Genomic DNA, 15364 nt, shown 5'->3' on the forward strand with positions numbered 1-15364 from the left:
TTATTTGAACAGTGAGAGACAGAATAACAACAAAAAAATCCAGAAAAACGCATGTCAAAAATGTTATAAATTTATTTGCATTTTAATGAGGGAAATAAGTATTTGACCCCCTCTCAATCAGAAAGATTTCTGGCTCCCAGGTGTCTTTTATACAGGTAATGAGCTGAGATTAGGAGCACACTCTTAAAGGGAGTGCTCCTAATCTCAGTTTGTTACCTGTATAAAAGACACCTGTCCACAGAAACAATCAATCAATCAGATTCCAAACTCTCCACCATGGCCAAGACCAAAGAGCTCTCCAATGATGTCAGGGACAAGATTGTAGACCTACACAAGGCTGGAATGGGCTACAAGACCATCACCAAGCAGCTTGGTGAGAAGGTGACAACAGTTGGTGCGATTATTCGCAAATGGAAGAAACACAAAATAACTGTCAATCTCCCTCGGCCTGGGGCTCCATGCAAGATCTCACCTCGTGGAGTTGCAATGATCATGAGAACGGTGAGGAATCAGCCCAGAACTACACGGGAGGATCTTGTCAATGATGTCAAGGCAGCTGGGACCATAGTCACCAAGAAAACAATTGGTAACACACTACGCCATGAAGGACTAAAATCCTGCAGTGTCCGCAAGGTCCCCCTGCTCAAGAAAGCACATACACAGGGCCGTCTGAAGTTTGCCAATGAACATCTGAATGATTCAGAGGAGAACTGGGTGAAAGTGTTGTGGTCAGATGAGACCAAAATCGAGCTCTTTGGTATCAACTCAACTCGCTGTGTTTGGAGGAGGAGGAATGCTGCCTATGACCCCAAGAACACCATCCCCACCGTCAAACATGGAGGTGGAAACATTATGCTTTAGGGGTGTTTTTCTGCTAAGGGGACAGGACAACATCACTGCATCAAAGGGACGATGGACGGGGCCATGTAACGTCAAATCTTGGGTGAGAACCTCCTTCCCTCAGCCAGGGCATTGAAAATGGGTCGTGGATGGGTATTCCAGCACGACAATGACCCAAAACACACGGCCAAGGCAACAAAGGAGTGGCTCAAGAAGAAGCACATTAAGGTCCTGGAGTGGCCTAGCCAGTCTCCAGACCTTAATCCCATAGAAAATCTGTGGAGGGAGCTGAAGGTTCGAGTTGCCAAACATCAGCCTCTAAACCTTAATGACTTGGAGAAGATCTGCAAAGAGGAGTGGAACAAAATCCCTCCTGAGATGTGTGCAAACCTGGTGGCCAACTACAAGAAACGTCTGACCTCTGTGATTGCCAACAAGGGTTTTGCAAGTACTAAGTCATGTTTTGCAGAGGGGTCAAATACTTATTTCTGGATTTTTTTGTTGTTATTCTGTCTCTCACTGTTCAAATAAACCTACCATTAAAATTATAGACTGATCATTTCTTTGTCAGTGGGCAAACGTACAAAATCAGCAGGGGATCAAATACTTTTTTCCCTCACTGTATGTAAAGTCATAATCTGTGAGTTGACTATGAAACTTGATAGGATTGAGCATTCAGACATTTAAAAGGACTACAGTACACAATGTTGTGCATTGTTTTCATAACCTGTGGTCTATTTGATTTGTTACTGGTTTTAGGTGCATGCAGTCGTAATCACAGAAATGTGAAGGTGAAAGACCTGGAAAGTTACATTTCATTCTGGCTCATACAGGAGAACTGGTGAACGGCAGGTGGGTTTATTTTAGAATTCATAGTGACCACAATGGTGCTCATCTGAAGAATATACCATTGTGCACAGTAAACCAAATTCTGTTAAATTGTGTGCTAAATCACCAGAGTCTTTTCATATTGAATAATTAACTGTTTGTGTATCCTTGTAGGTGCTAAATGAAGATATTGTTGAAGAGGAAAGCACAGAAAATGTAATCAATAAAATATTATTGCACTGAACCTGAATTTGTTTTTGTATATTTATTATGTATCATCATTTTTCAGAATGGGTATTGTATGCATTTGTATGCATTTTAATTGAGAAAAGGTCAAATTGTTTTGTATTTAGTTTGAAGGTTCTGAGCCTGTATTTAATATACTGCTCAAAAAAATAAAGGGAACACTTAAACAACACATCCTAGATCTGAATGAATGAAATAATCTTATTAAATACTTTTTTCTTTACATAGTTGAATGTGCTGACAACAAAATCACACAAAAATTATCAATGGAAATCAAATGTATCAACCCATGGAGGTCTGGATTTAGAGTCACCCTCAAAATTAAAGTGGAAAACCACACTACAGGCTGATCCAACTTTGATGTAATGTCCTTAAAACAAGTCAAAATGAGGCTCAGTAGTGTGTGTGACCTCCACGTGCCTGTATGACCTCCCTACAATGCCTGGGCATGCTCCTGATGAGGTGGCGGATGGTCTCCTGAGGGATCTCCTCCCAGACCTGGACTAAAGCATCCGCCAACTCCTGGACAGTCTGTGGTGCAACGTGGCGTTGGTGGATGGAGTGAGACATGATGTCCCAGATGTGCTCAATTGGATTCAGGTCTGGGGAATGGGCGGGCCAGTCCATAGCATCAATGCCTTCCTCTTGCAGGAACTGCTGACACACTCCAGCCACATGAGGTCTAGCATTGTCTTCCATTAGGAGGAACCCAGGGCCAACCGCACCAGCATATGGTCTCACAAGTGGTCTGAGGATCTCATCTCGGTACCTAATGGCAGTCAGGCTACCTCTGGCGAGCACATGGAGGGCTGTGCGGCCCCCCAAAGAAATGCCACCCCACACCATGACTGACCCACCGCCAAACCGGTCATGCTGGAGGATGTTGCAGGCAGCAGAACGTTCTCCACGGCGTCTCCAGACTCTGTCACGTCTGTCACATGTGCTCAGTGTGAACCTGCTTTAATCTGTGAAGAGCACAGGGTGCCAATGGCGAATTTGCCAATCTTGGTGTTCTCTGGCAAATGCCAAACGTCCTGCACGGTGTTGGGCTGTAAGCACAACCCCCACCTGTGGACGTCGGGCCCTCATACCACCCTCATGGAGTCTGTTTCTGACTGTTTGAGCAGACACATGCACATTTGTGGCCTGCTGGAGGTCATTTTGCAGGGCTCTGGCAGTGCTCCTCCTGCTCCTCCTTGCACAAAGGTGGAGGTAGCGGTCCTGCTGCTGGGATGTTGCCCTCCTACGGCCTCCTCCACGTCTCCTGATGTACTGGCCTGTCTCCTGGTAGCGCCTCCATGCTCTGGACACTACGCTGACAGACACAGCAAACCTTCTTGCCACAGCTCGCATTGATGTGCCATCCTGGATGAGCTGCACTACCTGAGCCACTTGTGTGGGTTGTAGACTCCATCTCATGCTACCACTAGAGTGAAAGCACCGCCAGCATTCAAAAGTGACCAAAACATCAGCCAGGAAGCATAGGAACTGAGAAGTGGTCTGTGGTCACCACCTGCAGAACCACTTCTTTATTGGGGGTGTCTTGCTAATTGCCTATAATTTCCACCTGTTGTCTATTCCATTTGCACAACAGCATGTGAAATTTATTGTCAATCAGTGTTGCTTCCTAAGTGGACAGTTTGATTTCACAGAAGTGTGATTGACTTGGAGTTACATTGTGTTGTTTAAGTGTTCCCTTCATTTTTTTGAGCAGTGTATGAATACACAATAATACAAGTGGTCCTCTGTAGCTCAATTGCTATAGCATGGTGCTTGTAACGCCAGGGTAGTGGGTTCGATCCCCGTGACCACCCATACCTAAAAATGTATGCACACATGACTGTAAGTCGCTTTGGATAAAAGCGTCTGCTAAATGGCATATTATTAATTAAAGGAAGTTTTATAAATATCTATCCATCTAAAATCACATTTCATAAGACTTTCAACATATGTGATGAAGAAAAAAAAAATAGCCTGTTTTCTTTCTTCAATAATCAGTGTTACAAGTATCCAGCATATGAAGAGGATGGGAAGATTTCAATAACTCAGAAACTGTGTTCTGTGTCCTGATTGACTATCTTACCCTATCTATAGACTGAAAAGACCCCGCACTACCACAGCTATCCCCTGGTGGCTCAGAGGATTAATGATCTGGCTGCAGATCCAAAGATCGCAGGTTTAAACCCCACATGTGCAGATAGTTAGAATATGATCTGTAAAAAATATGGTTGTGTTTGTATGATTAAATGCTGTTCAAATGTCCTACGAATTGAATTAAATGATGTGGGTCTGTATCACCTTGTAGTGGACCTACAATACAATCCTCAAATGTAAATTGACATTAAATCTGGAGAGAAACAGTATGGAACTAGAAATGAGAATCAGTCAACCAAGACCTGATGAGAAGTGATATGTGCCCTAGCCTACCATGCAAAGGCACTATGGAGTTATTTTCCCTGGTTGACACAGACATGCTCAGGAAAGTGATAAACTTAAGCCTTCTACCTGCCTTCTCGATCCTATCCCCACCACCTTCTTCAAAACAGTTTTTAATTGTATATCAGAAGAAGTGTTAATCACTCCCTGTTCACAGGCACTTTCCCCACTGCACTAAAAACTGCTATGGTGAAACCCCTTTTGAAGAAAGGTAATCTAGATTCTTCAGTTCTTAGCAATTTTCGGCCAATCTCCAACCTTCCATTCTTAAGCAAAATTCTGGAGAAATTAGTTTTCAAACAGCTGAATTATTTTTTAAGTACCACAAGTATAAAAAAATAATCCAATCTGGTTTTCGTGCCCATCACAGTACAGAGACAAACTTAGTTAAAGTGGTAAATGATCTTAGAGCCAACACAAATGCCAAACAGCTCTCTGTCCTCTTGGATTTAAGTGCTGCGTTCGATACTGTTGACCATGATGTCCCTCTGGACAGAGCCGGTCCAGTTCTAAATTGGTTTAGGATCTATTTAACCGGTCAAGAGTCTTTTGTCACCTGTGGCGTTCCACAACGTTCAATTTTTGGTCCGTTGTTTTTCAGTTTACCCCTTGGCAGCGTTATCAGAAAGCACAACATTGATTTTCACTGCTACGCAGATGATACACAACTTCACATTTCTGTGTCACCAGAGGATTTTAGCTCCACAGATAAATCATTAGACTGTATTAGTTATTTAAATACTTGGATGGCTCACAACTTACAGCTAACAAGACCGAGGTGCTTATTATTGGAGCCAAAGCACAGAGAGAGAATCTGTCCGCACATTTTAATTCACGGGCAATAAAGATAAAAAACCAGGTAAAAAACATTGGTGTCATTTTAGGAACATTGCCAAGGTGCGGCCATTTATATCTCAGGCTGATACAGAGAGACTCATCCATGCTTTTATTACAAGCAGGCTTGACTACTGTAACACTCTCCTGCTATTGGTCAACTGCAAAACATACAGAATGCTGCAGCACGGGTACTGACCAAGACCAGATGGAGAGCACACATTACATTGGTTTTGAAGTCTCTGCACTGGCTGCCTGTGAGTTTTAGACTTAATTTTAAAATGATTCTATTGGTTTTCAAATCAGTTTGGTTTTCAGTTTTAAATTGTAATTCATTTTTTTTCTTTTTTCTCATGTTTCTTTTGTAGTAAATATTAAAGTTTTTATTTTAATTGTTTATTAGTTTTTTCCTGTGAAGCGCATTGTGTTGTATTCATGTCTGAAATGTGTTATATAAATAAAGCTTGATTTGAAGGTAAAATGAATAATGTGTGAACATCAATGGAATATTATGTTAAACCTAAAACAAATATGCTATGAACGTTATAAAAACTGACTTCTGGGAATGTTCTGTGCAACCTCAAGTACAATATGTGAATATCACAATAATATTCTTGCAACATCCCAGACAACTTCCATAACTTAATTAAATGTTCTAGGTACCTTTAAAGAACTTAGACCAGGTGTTCTGTCAACATTCTTACAACATTAACCCTTTGACTCGTATGAACACACAGGTGTGATTATTCTACAGTGGTCCCTACAGCGTACGCTCAAACGGGTATGATTAGAACACTTCATTAGAACGTCTAGTTACAATTGACGCAAAAGTAAACGTTTGAGCTAGCCACACTGTTTTTTCACAGAAACATTTTGTGCAAACACAGTCTTTACAATATTATGTCCTCAATGTGAGCAGTTTATTTTTGGAGGCAATGTTCAGACATTCACAGAAGTAGCAACAGCATAACACAATTCCCATCCAAATCGAAAAACGTAGGCTATATTAGTCCTAATGCTAACTGATGAAAGAGTGAGCTAACAAAAGCTGATGGAAACCATAATGTGAATTAGTTAATAGCAATTACTATTTACAATTCATCACTTCACGGGTGAGCTCACCAGTGATCGAAATACAGTGCATTCAGAAAGTACTCAGACCCCTTGACTTTTTCCACATTTTGTTACGTTACAGTCTTATTCTAAAATGGATGAAATTAACATTTTTCCTTATCAATCTACACACAATACTCCATAATGACAAAGCAAAAACTGTTTTTTGTGGGGTTGTTTTTGCAAATGTATAAAAAAAAAAGAAAAAAAAAAAAAGAAAAAAACTTTTTTACATAAGTATTCAGACCCTTTGCTATGAGACTCGAAATTCAGCTCAGGTGCATCCTGTTTCCATTGATCATCCTTTCTACAACTTCATTTGAGTCCACCTGTGGTAAATTCAATTGATTGGACATGATTTGGAAAGGCACACACCTGTTTATATAAGGTCCCACAGTTGACAGTGCGTCAGAGCAAACACCAAGCCATGAGGTCGAAGGAAATGTCTGTAGTCGAGGCACAGATCTGGGGAAGGGTACCAAAACATTTCTGCAGCATTGAAGTTCCCCAAGAACACAGTGGCCTCCATCATTCTTAAATGGAAGAAGTTTGGAACCACCAAGACTCTTCCTAGAGCTGGCCGTCAGGCCAAATTGAGCATTTGGAGAGAAGGGCTTTGGTCAGGGAGGTGACCAAGAACCCAATGGTCACTCTGACAGAGCTCCAGAGTTCCTCTGTGGAGATGGGAGAAACTTCCAGAAGGACAACCATCTCTGCAGCACTCCACCAATCAGATCTTTATGGTAGAGTGGCCAGACAGAAGCCACTCCTCAGTAAAAGGCACATGACAGCCCTCTTGGATTTTGCCAAAAGGCTCCTAAAGGACTCCCAGACCATGAGAAACAAGTATCTCTGGTCTGATGAAACCAAGATTGAACTCTTTGGCCTGAATGCCAAGGGTCACGCCTGGAGGAAAACTGGCACTATCCCTACAGTGAAGCTTGGTGGTGGCAGCATCATGCTGTGGGGATGTTTTTCAGCGGCAGGGACTGGGAGACTAGTCAGTATCGAGGGAAAGATGAACGGAGCAAAGTACAGAGAGATCCTTGATGAAAACCTGCTCCAGAGCGCTGAGGACCTCAGACTGGGGCGAAGGTTCACCTTCCAACAGGACAACGACCCTAAGCACACAGCCAAGACAATGCAGGAGTGGCTTCGGGAAAGTCTCTGAATGTCCTTGAGTGGCCCAGCCAGAGCCCGGACTTGAACCCGATCTAACATCTCTGAAAATAGCTGTGCAGCGACGCTCCCCATCCAACCTGACAGAGCTTGAGAGGATCTGCAGAGAAGAATGGGAGAAACTCCCCAAATACAGGTATGCCAAGCTTGTAACGTCATACCCAAGAAGATTCGAGGCTGTAATCACTCCCAAAGGGACTTCAACAAAGTACTGAGTAAAGAGTCTGAATACTGTGATATTTCAATTTTTTTACAAATAATTTGATAAAAATCTGTTTTTGCTTTGTCATTATGACGTATTGTGTGTAGATTGATAAGGGGGAAAAAAACGATTTAATCCATTTTAGAATAAAGCTGTAACGTAACAAAATGTAGAAAAAGTCAAAGGGTCTGAATACTTTCCGAATGCATTGTAATTTAGTAAAATACTTTCTAAAAGTCAAAAGTAATCCTACGGTGGGTAAAGTTTGTGCGCGCTGCCATCTTTGTTTTTCCACATAAACCAAATATAAGAAGAGGTGACAAGATGAGTTGGGTCTGTTTGCAGTATGCATGTTGAAGGGGGTGTAATCTGCCATCATTCACTTCCCCTCATTCACTTCCGGAAGTTTACTCAAAAGATGAGTGAACCATCCCTTCACCTCGTTTTGTTATAACATCTTTGGTCTGACAGACGTTTACGTGATACCCAGAATGCATTGTATGATGTCAACAAACATGTCTCCACACATAGCTGGCAATTAGCTTAGCATTAGCTCATCATAATCAGCACAACCTTCAAAAAAGTATTTTACACACTTTATATGTGTCCATTACAATCTATGCATGATTTGTCACCAGTACTTGAAAATGTGAATAAAACAGAAAATAAAGAAATAATTACCACACAAACCATTTTCTGATAATGATTTATTGATACAAGTGGCACCTGCCGGCAGTCAATCACTTAACCTCTGACACTCACTCAGAGCCATTCAGTGTTGTTGTTTATGTATGTAGTAGTGGGCTAAGCTGTAGCATTAGCAATGTGGAACTCACAAATGTGGAATTCTGGAGATTTTTGTAAATTTTGAAATGAGGCTGAGTATGAAAGTGAGGAATCAGACTCTGACAGTGAGGAGCTGCCCCCAACCTTGTGGCCGTTAAGAACCCTTAATCTGAGGACCCCTTTCCCACCGACGAAGTCCCAGGTCCCTCTGAAGATGCTGGTGGTGATGGAGGCAGACAAACAGTGGGTGAAGTACAGGAGGTCTGCGGTAGCTGCAAGGCCGCCAGCCATTTCACATTAGCATAGCATGCCTAAAATGTAAATTGTCTGGCACAGTGAAATGGGCTACTTCTTGGTGAATTAATGAGTAGGTGGAACACACCTCATTTCAAACTGTTGTTTGAAAATAAAATTGTTGTTTGAAAATAATTTGAAACATAGCCTATAGATAATTAGCAGGAAGCTAATTGGTTTGAGGGCAGCATGGGTTAACTGTCCTGTTGCGTGACAATCAAATCTTGGATTTCTCATTCTGACATCACGCTCATAAAAAAACTCACGCTAGAGATATGTGAAAAATATTAAGGGAATGCTCTGTGCAATTTCACTTAACATTGTATGAATGTCATTACAACTGAGTATATTTTGTGCTTTGGGAACCTATCTCTTGTAATGTACCCACACTGTTCCCACAACCTAATGAAATGTTATAGGAACCTTTAAAGAACTCAGAAAGGCTGTTCTATCAACATTCTTGCAACCTCAAAGGAATGTTTTGTGCACCCTGTCACAAACATTATCTGAATGTCAGCACAACTGGACAGTTTTAGTGTTTTGGGAACCTATATCTTGTCATATCCACACAATGTTCCCACAACCTAAATAAATGTTTTAGGAACTTTTAAAGAACATAAAAAATGTGTTCTGGGAACGTTCTTGTAACATCAGGGGAATGTTTTTGCACCCTAAAATAAACATTGTATTATCATCTGCACAACTGGACAGTTTATATTTTGTGATGTCCCCACAGTGTTCCCACCAGACTGTTCCCACAACCTAAAGAAACATTCTGGGAACCTTTAAACAACAGACAAAAAGTGTTCTGGGAACATTCTTGTAACATCAGGGGAATGTTTTTGCACCCTTATACAAACATTGTATAATCATCAGCACAACTGGACAGTTTTTGTGTTATGAGAACATTTGCCGCAACCTAACGAATGTTCTGGGAACTTTCACAGAACCATTGTGGTTTGCTGGGTGTACCCATAGAAATGCATGAAAATACATAGATAGCAGTGGAGCCTCCTCAGAAGAGGAAGGGAAGGACCATCCTCCTCAGTGAATTTCATAAAAATAAAAAGTTATGCTTTTTAGATAAAACTATACTGAATATATTCACAGGTCACCAAATAATTGATTAAAACACACTATTTTGCAATGAAGGTCTACAGTAGCCTCAACAGCACTCTGTAGGGTAGCACCATGGTGTAGCCGGAGGACAGCTAGCTTCCGTCCTCCTCTGGGTACATTGACTTCAAGTACAAAACCTTGGAGGCTCATGGTTCCATAGACTTACACAGTAATTATGACAACTTCCGGAGGATGTCCTCCAACCTATCAGAGCTCTTGCAGCATGAACTGACATGCTGTCCACCCAATCAAAGGATCAGATAATGAATATAGTACTGAAAGTATAAGCTACAGCTAGCTAGTTTGTGGTGGGTAGTTGACTCAAAGAGAGAGAAAGACAATAGTTGAACAGTTTTAAACTAATTAATTTCTTCACAAATGAAGGAGAAGCAAGTGAGAGACAGAGAGAGTAATTTTTTTTCACTTTCAGTTTCACTTACTTAGCTAGCAAATGCAGCTAGCTAGTTTAGCCTACTCAAACAGCCTGCAAACACTGGAACTCTTCCAAGTCAAGGCAAGCTTTTGGTTTGACTAATTGATTGATACCGGGGCCCGCCAGTGTAACTGCTAAACTGCATACTGACTATCGTTACTGCATAATTGTAGCGGGTTTACTAATGCGTTAGTTCTATTAGCTATGTTGACTATGACGTTACAAATAGCTAATATGGTGACAACGATGTAGGCTGTGTGTAGCGGTTATAATATGGTTTTGCTTGGAAAGGTTTTTTCGCCTGGTATCATACAGCTGATGTGTTGTGCATTGAAGCACAAGCGAAGGAAAAAAGGTGAGAGGAAGAGAGTGCATAAATGCAAGAAGGAATACAACGTGGCTGCTATGAAAGTGAACTGTGTTTACGTGTGATCAGGGGTGTATTCATTCCGCTGATTCTGTTGAAATACATTTCTGAAACGGAAGCAAACTGAACGAAACAGGGATAAACATACCTGAATTTGTCCAATAAAACTCTCGTTTGCAACTGTTGGACTAATGATTGCGCCCTAGATCAGCTAGATGCAGGCAAGAGTGTGAAGGCAGTATTGAATGTGTCACTGTCTGTCACCTCAAATTCTTCTCTCAACATTTGTGCACCAGGTTGTAAACTTTCATTCATAGGCTAGGTTGTGGCAACCTCATGATGGGTATAGGGAAAATTTGAGTATCATGTAGTAGCCTAAACCTATCGATGTTACAATGAACTGGGTGAATGGAATATGAATGACAGTCATCCAATATGCTGTAATAATAGAAAACAGCATCGACCGCCACTGTTTAATAGCTGTACTCACGTGAGTGGGAGCAGGGCTGTTCCACAGGTCAGTGATCTCACTGAGGTTTTCCGGCAGGTCGTCTTCGTGCTCTGCCTGGGCAGCTAGCTCCAGGTTCCGACAGAACGGGTCTAGCCACACAGGGTTGGCCCTGAGTGTCAACAACAGTCTTAGCTATAACCTTACCCAGTATAACACTTCATCAGTCTTATTAGATATTGTATACACAACTGTCAGATATTTAAGATCAGCACTGCATGTATCTGTGAACCTGCAAAAGGAATATGCCTACACAGACATCATATCAATGACATGAGTCAAGTGCAATAAAGTAGGTTTTAAAATGCATAAACACTGTTATCTATTGTCTCACCCCTCAAATGAGTATTTATTGGTGTTCGGCATATCCAGGATGTCCATGAGACCTTGCTTCCCTGGAAGACAGAAGACAAATGGGTGAAATATGAATTATAATCACGCACACACATGTACACACACACACACACACACACACACACACACACACACAGCTAGTCAAACTAGTCCACAGTGCTAATAGTTTGCCACATCCTGCCGTTAGGCTTGCAGGGACTTTCCCCTCGGTGCTGTCTCTCACCTGTGGATCCTGCTACAATGGCTTTCAGCTTCCTCTTGTGTCTGTAGCACAGAAAAACACACAGACAGGTGGTGAGACATTCAACATGTTGACATAGCAGAGTCAAAGTATCTATCATAGCCAGTGTGAAGTAACACCATTACAAATTCCATTGAAATGAAAAAGAAAATGTCATTGACTATTGAGATGAACTGAAAGAGCAATCTATACTTTGATGCACAAGAACATATTGTAAAATGAAGTGGTTTAGTATGAGTAAGATTATTGGATTGTATATGTTAAAGTGGATCGGTATGCTATGTTTGACAATTAGGGTGAAAGGGTGACAGAGGGTGGTGCGAACAGCCCAGTACATCACTGGGGCCGAGCTCCCTGCCATCCAGGACCTCTATGTCAGGCGGTGTCAGAGGAAGACCCGAAAAATTGCCAAAGACTCCAGCCACCCAAGCCATAGACTGGTCACTCTGCTACTGTCCGGAAAACGGTACCGGAGGATCGGCTCTCAGACCAACAGGCTCCGAGACAGTTTCTACCCCCAAGCGATAAGACTGCCAGACTGCTAAATAGCCAGACTGCTAAATAGTCAATTAATGGTACCCAAACTATCTGTACTGACTCTATCTTGCACTGACCCTACGCACACTCACTAGACTATACAGTGGGGAAAAAAAGTATTTAGTCAGCCACCAATTGTCCAAGTTCTCCCACTTAAAAAGATGAGAGAGGCCTGTAATTTTCATCATAGGTGCACGTCAACTATGACAGACAAATTGAGGAAAAAAAATCCAGAAAATCACATTGTAGGATTTTTAATGAATTTATTAGCAAATTATGGTGGAAAATAAGTATTTGGTCACCTACAAACAAGCAAGATTTCTGGCTCTCACAGACCTGTAACTTCTTCTTTAAGAGGCTCCTCTGTCCTCCACTCGTTACCTGTATTAATGGCACCTGTTTGAACTTGTTATCAGTATAAAAGACACCTGTCCACAACCTCAAACAGTCACACTCCAAACTCCACTATGGCCAAGACCAAAGAGCTGTCAAAGGACACCAGAAACAAAATAGTAGACCTGCACCAGGCTGGGAAGACTGAATCTGCAATAGGTAAGCATCTTGGTTTGAAGAAATCAACTGTGGGAGCAATTAGTAGGAAATGGAAGACATACAAGACCACTGATAATCTCCCTTGATCTGGGGCTCCACGCAAGATCTCACCCCGTGGGGTCAAAATGATCACAAGAACGGTGAGCAAAAATCCCAGAACCACACGGGGGGACCTAGTGAATGACCTGCAGAGAGCTGGGACCAAAGTAACAAAGCCTACCATCAGTAACACACTACGCCGCCAGGGACTCAAATCCTGCAGTGCTAGACGTGTCCCCCCTGCTTAAGACAGTACATGTCCAGGCCCGTCTGAAGTTTGCTAGAGTGCATTTGGATGATCCAGAAGAGGATTGGGAGAATGTCATATGGTCAGATGAAACCAAAATATAACTTTTTGGTAAAAACTCAACTCGTCGTGTTTGAAGGACAAAGAATGCTGAGTTGCATCCAAAGAACACCATACCTACTATGAAGCATGGGGGTGGAAACATCATGCTTTGGGGCTGTTTTTTCTGCAAAGGGACCAGGACGACTGATCCGTGTAAAGGAAAGAATGAATGGGGCCATGTATCGTGAGATTTTTGTGAAAACCTCCTTCCATCAGTAAGGGCATTGAAGATGAAACGTGGCTGGGTCTTTCAGCATGACAATGATCCCAAACACACCGCCCGGGCAACAAAGGAGTGGCTTCGTAAGAAGCATTTCAAGGTCCTGGAGTGGCCTAGCCAGTCTCCAGATCTCAACCCCATAGAAAATCTTTGGAGGGAGTTGAAAGTCTGTGTTGCCCAGCGACAGCCCCAAAACATCACTGCTGTAGAGGAGATCTGCATGGAGGAATGGGCCAAAATACCAGCAACAGTGTGTGAAAACCTTGTGAAGACTTACAGAAAACGTTTGACCTGTGTCATTGCCAACAAAGGGTATATAACAAAGTATTGAGAAACTTTTGTTATTGACCAAATACTTATTTTCCACCATCATTTGCAAATAAAATCATTAAAAATCCTTCAATGTGATTTTCTGGATTTTTTTTTCTCATTTTGTCTGTCATAGTTGACGTGTACCTATGATGAAAATTACAGGCCTCTCTCTTCTTTTTAAGTGGGAGAACTTGCACAATTTGTGGCTGACTAAATACTTTTTTTCCCCACTGTATATACAAACCATATACACAATCACTCACACACACTACATTGACACTCCCACACAAAACCCACACACATTCACACACGCAGACCAACACAACACAAACACACATACATATTACACGCACGCACACACACACACTTTTACACTCATCATTTGCTGCTGCTGCTCTGTTCTTTATTTTACTCGTATTATTATCTATCCTGATGCCTAGTCACTTTACCCTGCCTTCATGTACATACAGTATCTACCTCAAATACCTTGTACCTCTGCACATTGATTTGGTACTGGTACTCCCTGTATATATTGCCATTCTTGTGTATTTTATTTTATTCCTCGTGTTACAATTTGTATTTTTATTTTTACTCTACATTGTTGGGAAGGGCTCGTAAGCTAGCATTTCACGGTAAAGTCTACACCAATTGGATTCGGCGTATGTGACTAATACATTTTGATTTGAATTAAAGTGGGAGGCTCTTACACTGTGCGATAGTACCAGTTCATGAAGATGAACAACATGGCTGCCAAGAAGAGCAACACAGCTAGGATAATGATGGCCATCTGTAGCGTTGTGAGGTCATCAGGTGCTCTCCCGCTGACGGCAGGCTGGACATCCAGGATGTTGTAATTCCTGAACAGGTTCCTCAGCTGTTCCTTGTTCTCATCAATCATCTGAATCACCCTGTCAATCACAAGACCAGGGAAGTAGAGACAATGGGCTCAGCACAGAGAGGAGTAGACTTAAACAACATGGTTTTTGTGTAGTAACAATATAATGACATAGAAATATAATTACTAGAAGGGACAAAGCACCTAAGACCACTGCAATTTGACTGGTAAATTAATATGTACACTAAATATGGGAATGGGGACTGTCCGTTCTAGTAATTATATTTCTATAGGTAATAACATGATAATAAACTATACTGCCAGGCAGCAACTGACTTTTCCACGTCCAGGATGCGGTTGGTCTGCTTGTTGACAACGTGTATGAGCACATCTGTCTGGGAAAAGTTCACGCTGCCCTTCTTGTCCACGTGGAACTGAGCAGAAACAGTGTTGGAAAATGACAAAGGGGGTTAGTGGGAGATACACATTTCATATGTCATTTTATACACACGCATGCACACACGCACACACTTGCACAAGCACACACACTCCCCCACACCCTTACCTACCTGCACATCGTCCGTGTTGACTATGGCTCCGGTGATGTTGGACAGCAAGTTGACAAACTCCTCCTGGAACTGTCGTACACGCTCGGGTATCTCGTTGATGACGATCTTCACCCGCTGGTCGTCCCGCAGGATGTAGATGCCCACCATGGCGATGTCACTGTGGCCCGCCAG

At 42.0% G+C, this 15364-nt stretch overlaps 1 protein-coding gene across 1 annotated transcript in view; it reads right to left on the reverse strand.

The window, feature by feature from the left end:
- Window positions 1-15364, reverse strand: part of LOC121568021 (cadherin-23-like) — a 188291-nt gene that overhangs the window by 19481 nt on the left and 153446 nt on the right. Inside the window, exons 27-32 of the mRNA XM_045221067.1 lie at window positions 15194-15364; window positions 14961-15058; window positions 14497-14697; window positions 11763-11803; window positions 11520-11580; window positions 11168-11297 (exon numbers count right to left, since the gene is read on the reverse strand). The exon at window positions 15194-15364 is cut by the window's right edge and continues 86 nt beyond it. Coding sequence (XP_045077002.1) covers window positions 11168-11297; window positions 11520-11580; window positions 11763-11803; window positions 14497-14697; window positions 14961-15058; window positions 15194-15364 — 702 coding nt within the window. The remainder of the gene's footprint in view (window positions 1-11167; window positions 11298-11519; window positions 11581-11762; window positions 11804-14496; window positions 14698-14960; window positions 15059-15193) is intronic.

This window comes from Coregonus clupeaformis, chromosome 1 (assembly GCF_020615455.1).
Source record: "Coregonus clupeaformis isolate EN_2021a chromosome 1, ASM2061545v1, whole genome shotgun sequence".
Taxonomy (NCBI): Eukaryota; Metazoa; Chordata; class Actinopteri; order Salmoniformes; family Salmonidae; genus Coregonus; species Coregonus clupeaformis.